General features: G+C 40.3%; 1 protein-coding gene across 1 annotated transcript in view; it reads left to right on the plus strand.

Annotated features, from left to right (window-relative positions):
• LOC309653050 (uncharacterized protein) overlaps nucleotides 1-9,602 on the plus strand; it is a 324,817-nt gene extending 315,215 nt beyond the window's left edge. Inside the window, exon 2 of the mRNA XM_082447427.1 lies at nucleotides 3,202-9,602. Within this exon, the coding sequence (XP_082303553.1) occupies nucleotides 3,202-3,810 (609 nt within the window). The 3' untranslated portion in view covers nucleotides 3,811-9,602. The remainder of the gene's footprint in view (nucleotides 1-3,201) is intronic.
• The last annotated feature ends 3,879 nt before the right edge of the window (nucleotides 9,603-13,481 follow it).

Below are 13,481 nucleotides of genomic sequence, written 5' to 3' on the forward strand. Positions count from 1 at the left end.
AATTCAATGGAAAAAAGACAGGCTCTTCAATAAGCAGTGCTGGGAAAACTGGACAGCTACATGTAAAAACTGAAATTAGAACATTCTTTAACACCATACACAGAAATAAGCTCACAATGGATTAAAGACCTAAATGTAAGACCAGATACTATAAAACTCTTAGAGGAAAATATAGGCAGAACAGTCTTTGACATAAATCACAGCAATATGCTTTTGATCAAACTCCTAGAGTAATGAAAGTAAAAACAAAAATAAACAAATGGGACCTAATTAAACTAAAATGCTTTTGCACAGCAAAGGAAACCATAAAGAAATGAAAAGACAACCCACAGAATGGGGGAAAATATTTGCAAACAACCAACAAGGGATTAAACTCCAAAATTTACAAACAGCTCATGCAGATCTATGTCAAAAAAACAACCCAATCAAAAAGTGGGCAGAAGGGGATACCTCAAGATGGCAGAGGAGTAAGACGTGGAGATCACCTTGCTCCCCACAAATACCTCAGAAATACATCTACATGTGGAACAACTCCTACAGAGCACCCACTGAACACTGGCAGAAGACCTCAGACTTCCCAAAAGGCAAGAAACTCCCCATGTACCTGGGTAAGGCAAAAGAAAAAAGAAAAAACAGAGACAAAGGAATAGGGATGGTGTCTGAACCTCTGGGAGGGAGCTGTGAAGGAGGAAAAGATTCCACACACTAGGAAGCTCTTTCACTGGTGGAGATGGGGGATGGGCGGGGGGGAAGCTTCAGAGCCACGGAGGAGAGAACAGCAATAAAGGTGCAGAGGGCAAAGCAGAGAGAGTCCTGCACAGAGGATCAATGCCGACCAGCACTCACCAGCCTGAGAGGCTTGTCTGCTCACCCACCAGGACGGGTTGGGGCTGGGAGCTGAGGCTCAAGCTTCGAAGGTCGGATCCCAGGGAGAGAACTGGGGTTGGCTTTGTGAACACAGCCTGAAGGGGGCTAGTGAGCCACAGCTAGCTGGGAGGGAGTCTGGGAAAAAGTCTGGAACTGCCTAAGAGACAAGAGACCATTGTTTCAGGGTGTGTGAAGAGAGGGGATTCAGAGCACCACCAAAACGAGCTCCAGAGACAGGCGCGAGCCGCAGCTCTCATCACGGACACCAGAGACGGGCATGAAATGCTAAGGCTGCTGCTGTAGCCACCAAGAAGCCTATGTGCAAACACAGGTTACTATCCACACCTACCCTCCCGGGATCCTGTGCAGCCCACCACTGCCAGGATCCCGTGATCCAGGGACAACTTCCCCATGAGAACACAGGGCGTGCCTCAGGCTGTTGCAACGTCACGTTGGCCTCTACCGCCACAGGCTCGGCCCGCAATCCGTACCCCTCCCGCCCCCTGGCCTAAGTGAGGCAGAGCCCCCTAATCAGCTGCTCCTTCAACCCAGTCCTGTCTGGGCGGAAACAGACGCCCTCAGGTGACCTAAACAAAGAGGCGGGGCCGATCCAAAGCTGAACTCCAGGAGCTGTGCATACAAAGAAGAGAAAGGGAAATTTCTCCCAGCAGCCTCCACAATCAATTTGATGTACGCTTCATCTGTGGACTACCTGGATAGACAACGAATCATCTCAGAATTGAGGCAGTGGACTTTGGGAGCATCTGTAGACTAGGGGTTTGCTTTCTGCATCTATTTTTTTTCTGGTTTTATATTCATTTTCGTTTAGTATTTAGAGTTCATTATCATTGGTAGATTTGTTTATTCATTTTGTTGCTCTCTTCCGTTTTTTTAAATATACATATATGTATTTTTTTCCCTTTTTCTCTTTTCCTGAGTGTGTATGTGTATACTTCTTTGTGTGATTTTCTCTTTATAGCTTTGCTTTTACCTTTTGTCCTAGGTTTCTGTCTGTTTTTTTTTGTTTTTTGTTTTTTGTATAGTTTTTAGTGCTTGTTATCATTGGTGGATTTGTTTTTTGAATTGGTTGCTCTCTTCTTTCTTTCTTTTTTATTACCTTTTAATATTTTTTTAATTTTTTTAATTTTAATAACGTTATTTTTATTTTTCCTTTCTTTCCTTCTTTTTTTTCTCCCTTTTCTTTTGAGCCATATAGCTGACAGGGTCTTGGTGCTCTGGCCGGGTGTCAGGCCTGTGCCTCTGAGGTGGGAGAGCTGAGTTCAGTACATGGGTCCAGCAGAGACCTCCTGGCTTCACATAATATCAAACAGCGAAAGCCCTCCCAGAGATCACCATCTCAATGCTAAGACCCAGCTCCACGCAACAACCAGCAACCTACAGTGCTGGACACCCTATGCCAAAAAACTAGCAAGACAGGAACACAACCCTACCCATTAGAAGAGAGGCTGCCAAAAATCATAATAAGGTCACAGACACCCCAAAACACACCACCAGATGTGGAGCTGCACACCAGAAAGACAAGATCCAGCCTCATCCACCAGAACACAGGCAATACTCCCCTCCACCAGGAAGCCTACACAACTCACTGAACCAACCTTAGCCACTGGGGGCAGACACCAAAAACAATGGGAACTACAAAACTACATCCTGTGAAAAGGAGACACCAAACAGAATAAGTTAAGCAAAATGAGAAGACAAAGAAACACAGCAGATAAAGAAGCAGAGTAAAAACCAACTAGACGTAACAAATGAAGAGGAAATAGGCAGTCTACCTGAAAAAGAATTCAGAGTAATGATAGTCAAGATGATCAAAAATCTTGCATATACAATGGAGAAAATACAAGAAATGTTTAACAAGGACCTAGAAGAACTAAACAGCAACCAGACCATGATGAACAACACAATAAATGAAATTTAAAATTCTCTAGAAGCAATCAATAGCAGCATAACTGAGTCAGAAGAATGGATACGTGACCTACAAGATAAAATAGTGGAAATAACTACCACAGAGCAGAATAAAGAAAAAAGAATGAAAAGAATTGAGGACAGTCTCAGAGACCTCTGGGACAACAATAAACGAACCAACATTCGAATTATAGGGGTCCCAGAAAAAGAAGAGGAAAAGAAAGGGACTGAGAAAATATTTGAAGAGATTATAGTTGAAAAATTCCCAAATATGGGAAAAGAAATAGTCAACCAAGTCCAGGAAGCACAGAGAGTCCCATACAGGATAAATCCAAGGAGAAATATGCCACAACACATATTAATCAAACTATCAAAATTAAATACAAAATAATACTAAAATCAGAAAAGGATAAACAACAAATAACACACAAGGGAATCCCCATAAGGTTAACAGCTGATCTTTCAGCAGAAACTCTGCAAGCCAGAAGGAAGTGGCAGGACATACTTAAAGTAATGAAAGGGAAAAACCTACAACCAAGATTATTCTACCCACCAAGGATCTCATTCAGATTCAACAGAGAAATTAAAACCTTTACAGACAAGCAAAAGCTAAGAAAAATCAGAACCACCATACCAGCTTTACAACAAATGCTAAAGGAAATCTCTAGGCAGGAAACACAAGAAAAGGAAAAGACCTACAATAACAAACCCAAAACAATTAAGAAAATGGTAATAGGAACATACATATTGATAATTACCTTAAATGTCAATGGATTAAATGCTCCAAGCAAAAGACATAGACTGGCTGAATGGATACAAAAACAAGACCTGTATATATGCTGTCTACAAGAGACCCACTTCAGACCTAGGGACACATACAGACTGAAAGTGAGGGGATGGAAAAACATATTCCATGCAAATGGAAATCAAAAGAAAGCTGCAGTAGCAATACTCAGATCAGACAAAATAGACTTTAAAATAAAGATTATTACAAGAGACAAAAGGGACATTACATAATGATCAAGGGATCAATCCAAGAAGATATAACAATTGTAAATATTTATGAAGCCAACATAGGAGCACCTCAATACATAAGGCAAATGCTAACAGCCATAAAAAGGGAAATCGACATTAACACACTCATAGTAAGGGACTTTAACACCCCACATTCATCAATGGACAGATCATCCAAAAAGAAAAAAAATAAGGTAACACAAGCTTTAAATGACACATTAGAACTGATGGACTTAATTGATATTTGTAGGACATTCCATCCAAGAACAACAGAATACACTGTCTTCTCAAGGGCTCATGCAACATTCTCGAGGATAGGTCATATCTTGGGTCACAAATCAAGCCTTGGTAAATTTAAGAAAATTGAAATCATATCAAGTATCTTTTCCCACCACAATTCTATGAGACTAGATATCAATTACAGGAAAAAATCTGTTAAAAATACAAACACATGGAGACTAAACAATATGCTACTAAATAACCAAGAGATCACTGAAGAAATCAGACAGGAAATCAAATAATACCTAGAAACAAATAACAGTGAAAACACAACAAACCAGAACCTATGGGATGCAGCAAAAGCAGTTCTAAGAGGGAAGTTTATAGCAATACAATCCTATCTCAGGAAACAAGAAACATCTGAAATAAACAACATTACCTTACACCTAAAGCAATTAGAGAAAGAATAACAAAGAAAACCCAAAGTTAGCAGAAGGAAAGAATTCATAAATATCAGATCAGTAATAAATGAAAAAGAAATGAAAGAAACAATAGCAAAGATCAATAAAATAAAACCTGGTCCTGGGGCTTCCCTGGTGGTGCAGCAGATGAGAATCTGCTTGCCAATGCAGGGGACACGGGTTCAGGCCCTGGTCTGGGAAGATCCCACATGCCATGGAGCAACTAGGCCCGTGAGCCACAATTACTGAGCCTGCGCGTCTGGAGCCTGTGCTCCGCAACAAGAGAGGCTGCAATAGTGAGAGGCCCGCGAACCGTGATGAAGAGTGGCCCCCACTTGCCGCAACTAGAGAAAGCCCTCACACAGAAACAAAGTCCCAACACAGCCATAAAAAAAAAAGCCTGTAAAAGTGTGTTTAGTTAAAAAAAAAAAAAAAAAAACCTGGTCCTTTGTGAAGGTATACGAAATTGATAAAAATTATCCAGACTCATCAAGAAAAAAGAGAGAAGACTCAAGTCAGTAGAATTAGAAATGAAAAATGAGAAGTAACACCTGACACTGCAGAAATACAAAGGATCATGAGAGATTACTACAAGCAACTGTATGCCAATAAAATGAACAAGCTAGAAGAAATGGACAAATTCTTAGAAAAGCACGACCTTCCGAGACTGAACCAGAAAGAAATAGAAAATATTAACAGACCAATCACAAGCACTGGAATTGAGACTGTGATTAAAAATCTTCCAAACAATAATTGCCCAGGATCAGATGGCTTCGCAGGCGAATTCTATCATATATTTAGAGAAGAGTTAATACCTACCCTTCTCAAACTCTTCCAAAATACAGCAGAGGGAAGAACACTCCCAAACTCATTTTCCAAGGCCACCATCACCCCGATACCAACACCAGAAAAAGATGTCATAAAGAAAGAAAACTACAGGCCAATATCACTGATGAAAGTAGATGCAAAAATCCTCAACAAAACACTATCAGAAAGAATCCAACAGCACATTAAAAGGATCATACACCATGATCAAGTGGGTTTTATCCCAGGAATGCAAGGATTCTTCAATATATGCAAATCAATCAATATGATATGATACACCATATTAACAAATTGAAGGATAAAAACCATATGATCATCTCAAAAGATGCAGAAAAGGCTTTTGACAAATTCAACACCCACTTATGATAAAAACCCTTCAGAAAGTAGGCAAAGAGGTAACTTTTCTCAACCTAATAAAGGGCATATATGACAAAACCACAGCCAACATCATTCTCAATGGTGAAAACAAAAACCATTTCCTCTAAGGTTAGGAACAATATAAAGTTGTCCACTCTCACCCCTATTATTCAAAATAGTTTCAGAAGTTTTAGCCACAGCAATCAGAGAAGAAAAAGAAATAAAAATATTCCAAATTGGAAAAGAAGAAATAAAGCTGTCACTGTTTGCAAATGTCATGATACTATACAAAGAGAATCCTAAAGACTCTACCATAAATCTACAAGAGCTAATCAATGAATTTGATAAAGTAGCAGGGTACAAAATTAAAGCAGAGAAATCTCTTGCATTCCTATACACTAATGATGAAAATTCTGGAACAGAAAATAAGAAAACACTCCCATTTACCATTGCAACAAAAAGAATAAAATACCTAGGAATAAACCTACCTAAGGAGACAAAAGACCTGTATGCAGAAAAGTAAAAGACCCTGATGAAAGAAATTAAAGATGTTACAAACAGATGGAGCGATATACCATGTACTTGGATTGGAAGAATCAACATTGTAAAAATGACCATACTACTCAAAGCAATCTACCGATCCAATGCAATCCCTATCAAACTACCAATGGCATTTTTCACAGAACTAGAACAAAAAAATTCACAATTTTTATGGAAACACAAAAGACCCCGAATAGCCAAAGCAATCTTGAGAAAGAAAATTGGAGCTGGAGGAATCAGACTCCCGGACTTCAGACTCTACAACAAAGGTACGGTAATCAAGACAGTATTGTACTTGCACAAAAACAGAAATATAGATCAATTGAACAGGATACAATGCCCAGAGATAAACCCATGCTTGGGAGGCAAGAATATACAATGGAGAAAAGACAGCTTCTTCAATAGTGGTGCTGGGAAAACCGGACAGCTACATGTCAAAGAATGAAATTAGAACACTCCCTAACACCATACACAAAAATAAACTCAAAATGCATTAAAAACCTAAATGTAAGGCCAGACACTATAAAACTTGCAGGAAAACATAGGCAGAACACTGTATGACATAAATCACAGCAAGATCCTTTTTGACCCACCTCCTAGAAAAATGAAAATAAAAACAAAAATAAACAAATGGGACCTAATGAAACTTAAAAGCTTTTGCAGAGCAAAGGAAAGCATAATCAAGATGAAAAGACAACCCTCAGAATGGGAGAAAATATTTGCAAATGAAGCAACTGAAAAAGGAGTAATCTCCAAAATTTACAAGCAGCTCCTGCAGCTCAATATCAAAAAAACAAACAACCCAATCCAAAAATAGGCAGAAGACCTAAAGAGACATTTCTCCAAAGAAGATATACAGATTGCCAACAAACACATGAAAGGATCCTCAACATCACTAATCATTACAGAAATGCAAATCAAATCTACAATGAGGTATCACCTTACACCAGTCAAAGTGGCCATCATCAAAAATCTAGAAACAATAAATGCTGGAGAGGGTGTGGAGAAAAGGGAACATTCTTTCTGTGTTGGTGGGAATGTAAATTGATACAGCCACTATGGAGAACAGTATGGAGCTTCCTTAAAAGACTAAAAATAGAAATACCATACGACCCAGCATCCCACTACTCGGCATATACCCTAAGAAAACCATTATTCAAAATAACCATGTACCACAATTTTCATTGCATCTCTGTTTACAATAGCCAAGATATGGAAGCAATCTACGTGTCCATCGACATATGAATGGATAAAGAAGGTGTGGCACATATGTAAAATGGAATATTACTCAGCCATAAGAAGAAATGAAATTGAGTTATTTGTAGTGAAGTGGGTTGACCTAGAGTCTGTCATACAGAGTGAAGTATGTCAGAAAGAGAAAAACAAATACCATATGCTAACACATATATATGGAATCTAAAAATAATAATAATAATAATGGTTCTGAAGAATCTAGAGGCAGTACAGGAATAAAGACGCAGATGTGGAAGATGGACTTGAGGACACGGGGAGGGGGAAGGGTAACCTGGGATAAAGTGAGAGAGTGGCATGGACTTATATATACTACTAAATGTAAAATGGCTAGTGGGAAGAGCCGCATAGTGCAGGGAGATCAGGTCGGTGCTTTGTGACCTCCTAGAGGGGTGGGATAAGGATGGTGGGAAGGAGACACAAGAGGGAGGAGACATGGGGATATACGTATATGTATAGCTGATTCACTTTGTTATAAAGCAGAAACTAACACACCATTGTAAAGCAATTATACTTTAATAGTGTTGTTAAAAGAAAAATAACCCAGGTTCTTAACATTCCAGTTTGCGCAAGAACACTTGATTACATACCACTTCATTAGTCCTATGGGCAAAGGACAGAGCCCTGGGCTTTGCAAGGACCTGTCCTCCTTGTGGGCTTCTCTCTTTTACATGGAGAGCCAGCTTCTCCCTTGTTGATGGGCCAGGGGTAATCCTTCTGCTTATGTAAAAAGCCCCCTTTCCTCTACAGAGGAAATGAGCTCCTGGACTCTGCAGTGAGCCTGTGACACTTCTAACTGCCCCTCATATGGGGTCAGAGTCAGGCATCCTCTCTGTCATGATGCTCCCTTGCTCATGACTGGGTCCATGTCCCTCAACTCCAATTCAGGGCTGGCTGGCCCTGTTTATTGCATTTGGAATCTTTCTCCTTACAGATTTTGTTCTGTCCAGCTTTTACCCTCACAATGTTTGCTCTCCACACCCAATACTCTCTCCAGTTCAGTCAGTATTTGTTTTCTGCATCAGCGCTCTTCCTTTCTAAGTGTTTACCTGATGGCAGTATTTGTCTTTCTTGCTCACTTTCGGTTCCTTTTAATTCTCTCACTGTTGAATTTCTTTTAAAAGTAGCTTTGGAATAAAAGAAGGACAAATTAGGGCTATGGAATCAAGAGATACCAACCAGTGTGTATAAAATGCATAAGCAACAAGGATATATTGTAGAGCACAGGGAATTATAGCCATTATCTTATGATAACTTTTAATGGAGTATAACCTATAAAAATACGGAATCATTATGCTGTATATGTGAAACTAGTATAATATTGTAAATCAGCTACACTTCAATAAAAAATTCTATCTCCCTGGGGAAAAAAAATGGGCAGAATACCTAAATAGATATTTCTCCAAATTAGTTGTACAGATGGCCAAGAAGCACATGAAAAGACACTCAACATTGCTAATTATTAGAGAAATGCAAAATCAAAATGACAATGAGATATCACCACACCCCTGCTAGAATAGCCATCATCAAAAAGTCTACAAACAATAATGCTGGAGAGGGTGTGGAGAAAAGGTTAACCTTCCTACATCATTGGTTTGGTGGGAATGTAAGTTGGTACAGCCACTATGGAAAGCAGTATGGAAGTTCCTTAAGAAACTAAAACTAGAGTAACCATATGATCCAGCAATCCCACTCCTGGGCATATATCCAGATAAAACCATTGTTCAAAATGATACATGCACCCCAATGTTCATTTCAGTGCAGTTTACAGTAGCAAAGACATGGAAGCAACCTAAATATCCATCGACAGATGAATGGATAAAGAAGATGTACTACAGGGCTGGAGGAGAAGATGGTGGAAGAGTAAGACGCGGAGATCACCTTCCTCCCCACACATACATCAGAAATACATCTACTCGTGGAACTGCTCCTATAGAACACCCACTGAACGCTGGCAGAAGACCTCAGACTTCCCAAAAGGCAAGAAACTCCCCACGTACCTGGGTAGGACAAAAAAAAGAAAGAAAAAACAGAGACAAAATAATCGGGTCAGGACCTGCACCAGTGGGAGGGAGCTGTGAAGGAGGAAAGGTTTCCAAACACTAGGAAGCCCCTTCGCGGGCAGAGACTGCTTGTGGCAGAGGGCGGAAGCATCAGAGCCATGGAGAAGAGTGCAGCAACAGGGTTGTGGAGGGCAAAGCAGGGAGATTCCCGCACAGAGGATTGGTGCCAACCTGCACTCACCAGCCAGAGAGGCTTGTCTGCTCACCCGCTGGGGCAGAGGGGGGCTGGGAGTTGAGGCTCGGGCTTTGGTCGGATCTCAGGTAGAGGACTGGGGTTGGTGGCATGAACACAGACTGAAGGGGTTAGTGCACCACAGCTAGCCGGGAGGGAGTCCGGGAAAAAGTCAGGAGCTGCCTAAGAGGCAAGAGACATTTTCTTCCCTTTTTGTTTCCTGGTGTGCGAGGAGAGGGGATTAAGAGCACTGCTTAAAGGAGCTCCAGAGATGGGCGTGAGCCGCGGCTATCAGCGCGGACCCCAGAGACGGGCATGAGACGCTAACGCTGATGCTGCCGCCACCAAGAAGCCTGTCTGCGAGCACAGGTCATCCACACTGCCCCTCCCGGGAGCCTGTGCAGCCTGCCACTGCCAGGGTCCTGTGATCGAGGGACAACTTCCTCGGGAGAACGCACGGCGCACCTCAGACTGGTGCAACGTCATGCTGGCCTCTGCCACGGCAGGCTCGCACCGCACTCTGTACCCCTACCTCCCCCCGGCCTGAGTGAGCCAGAGCCTCTGAAGCAGCTGCTCCTTTAACCCTGTCCTGTCTGAGAGAAGAACAGATGCCCTCAGGTGACCTACATGAGGAGGCGGGGTCACATCCAAAGCTGAACCCCGGGAGCTGTGCGAACAAAGAAGAGAAAGGGAAATTTCTCCCAGCAGCCTCAGAAGCAGCGGATTAAAGCTCCACAATCAACTTGATGTACCCTGAATCTGTGGAATACCGGAATAGACAACGAATCATCTCAAATTCAGGAGGTGGACTTTGGGAGCAAGATATATTATTTTTCCCCTTTTCCTCTTTCTGTGAGTGTGTATGTGTATGCTTCTGTGTGAGATTTTGTCTGTATAGCTTTGCTTTCACCATTTGTCCTAGGGTTCTGTCCGTCCGTATTTTTTTTTTAATTAAAAAAAATTTTGTCTTAAAAATTATTTTTTTTATTTTTTAGTTTAATAACTTTATTTTATTTTATCTTTATTTTATTTTATCCTCTTTCTTTCTCTTTTTCTATTTTTTCTCCCTTTTATTCTTAGCCGTGTGGATGAAAGGCTCTTGATGCTCCAGCCAGGCATCAGGGCTCTGCCTCTGAAGTGGGAGAGCCAACTTCAGGTCACTGGTCCACAAGAGACCTCCCAGCTCCACGTAATACCAAAATCTCCCAGAGATCTCCATCTCAACACCAAGACCCAGCTTCACTCAACAACCAGGAAGCTACAGTGCTGGACACCTTATGCCAAACAACTAGCAAGACAGGAACACACAAACATCCATTAGGAGAGAGGTTGCCTAAAATCATAATAAGGCCACAGACACCACAAAACACACCACCAGATATGGACCTTCCCACTAGAAATGGACCTTCCCACCAGAAAGGCAAGATCCAGCCTCATTCAGCAGAACACAGGCACTAGTCCCCTCCACCAGGAAGCCTACACAGCCCACTGAACCAACCTTAGCCACTGGGGACAGATACCAAAAACAACAGGAACTATGAACCTGCAGCCTGCGAAAAGGAGACCCCAAACACAGTAAGATAAGCTAAATGAGAAGACAGAAAAACACACAGCAGATGAAGGAGCAAGGTAAAAACACATCAGGCCTAAAAAATGAAGAGGAAATAGGCAGTCTACTTGAAAAAGAATTCAGAATAATGATAGTAAAGATGAACCAAAATCTTGGAAATAGAATAGACAAAATGCAAGAAATATTTAACAAGGAATTAGAAGAACTGAAGAGGAAACAAGCAACGATGAACAACAAAATAAATGAAATTAAAAATACTCTAGAAGGGATCAATAGCAGAATAACTGAGGCAGAAGAACGGATAAGTGACCTGGAAGATAAAATAGTGGAAAAAAACAACTGCAGAGCAGAATAAAGAAAAAAGAATGAAAAGAATTGAGGACAGTCTCAGAGACCTCTGGGACAACATTAAACACACCAACATTCGAATTATAGGGGTCCCAGAAGAAGAAGAGAAAAAGAAAGGGACTGAGAAAATATTTGTAGAGATTATAGTTGAAAACTTCCCTAATATGGGAAAGAAAATAGTTAATCAAGTCCAGGAAGCACAGAGAGTCCCATACAGGAAAAATCCAAGCAGAAACACACCAAGACACATATTAATCAAACTATCAAAAATTAAATATACAGAAAACATACTAAAAGCAGCAAGGGAAAAACAACAAGTAACACACAAGGGAATCCCCATAAGGTTAACAGCTGATCTTTCAGCAGAAACTCTGCAAGCCAGAAGGGAGTGGCAGGACATATTTAAAGTGATGAAGGAGAAAAACCTGCAACCAAGATTACTCTACCCAGCAAGGATCTCATTCAGATTTGATGGAGAAATTAAAAGCTTTACAGGCAAGCAAAAGCTAAGAGAATTCACCACCACCAAACCAACTTTACAACAAATGCTAAAGGAACTTCTCTAGGCAAGAAACACAAGAGAAGGAAAACACCTACAATAACAAACCCAAAAGATTTAAGAAAATGGGAATAGGAAGATACATATCGATAATTACCTTAAACGTAAATGGATTAAATGGTCCCACCAAAAGACACAGACTGGCTGAATGGATACAAAAAAAATACAACCGTATATATGCTTTCTACAAAAGACCCACTTCAGACCTAGGGACACATACAGACTTAAAGTGAGGGGATGGAAAAAGATATTCCATGCAAATGGAAATCAAAAGAAAGCTGGAGTAGCAATTCTCATATCAGACAAAATAGACTTCAAAATAAAGACTATTACAAGAGACAAAGTAAGACACCACATAATGATCAAGGAATCGATCCAAGAAGAAGATAAAACAATTGTAAATATTTATGCACCCAACATAGGAGCACCTCAATACATAAGGCAAATACTAACAGCCATAAAAGGGGAAATCGACAGCAACACAATCATAGTAGGGGACTTTAAAACCCTACTTTCACCAATGGACAGATCATCCAAAATGAAAATAAATAAGGAAACACAAGCTTTAAATGATACATTAAACAAGATGGACTTAATTGATATTTATAGGACATTCCACCCAAAAACAACAGAATACACATTTTTCTCAAGCGCTCATGGAACATTCTCCAGGATAGATCATATCTTGGGTCACAAATCAAGCCTTGGTAAATTTAAGAAAATTGAAATCGTATCAAGTATCTTTTCCGAAAAAAATGCTGTGAGACTAGATATCAATTACAGGAAAAGATCTGTAAAAAATACAAACACATGGAGGCTACACAATACACTACTTAACGAAGTGATCACTGAAAAAATCAAAGGGGAAATCAAAAAATACCTAGAAACAAATGACAATGGAGACACGACGACCCAAAACCTATGGGATGCAGCAAAAGCAGTTCTAAGAGGGAAGTATATAGCAATACAATCCTACCTTAAGAAACATGAAACAACTCAAATAAACAACCTAACCTTGCACCTAAAGCAATTAGAGAAAGAAGAACAAAAAAAACCCAAAGTTAGCAGAAGGAAAAAAATCATAAAGATCAGATCAGAAGTAAATGAAAAAGAAATGCAGGAAACTATAGCAAAGATCAATAAAACTAAAAGCTGGTTCTTTGAGAAGATAAACAAAATTGATAAACCATTAGCCAGACTCATCAAGAAAAAAGGGAGAAGACTCAAATCAATAGAAATAGAAATGAAAAAGGAGAAGTAACAACTAACACTGCAGAAATACAAAGGATCGTGAGAGATTACTACAAGC

Source organism: Balaenoptera physalus (assembly GCF_965194825.1).
Source record: "Balaenoptera physalus genome assembly, chromosome: X".
In the NCBI taxonomy this organism is placed as follows: domain Eukaryota; kingdom Metazoa; phylum Chordata; class Mammalia; order Artiodactyla; family Balaenopteridae; genus Balaenoptera; species Balaenoptera physalus.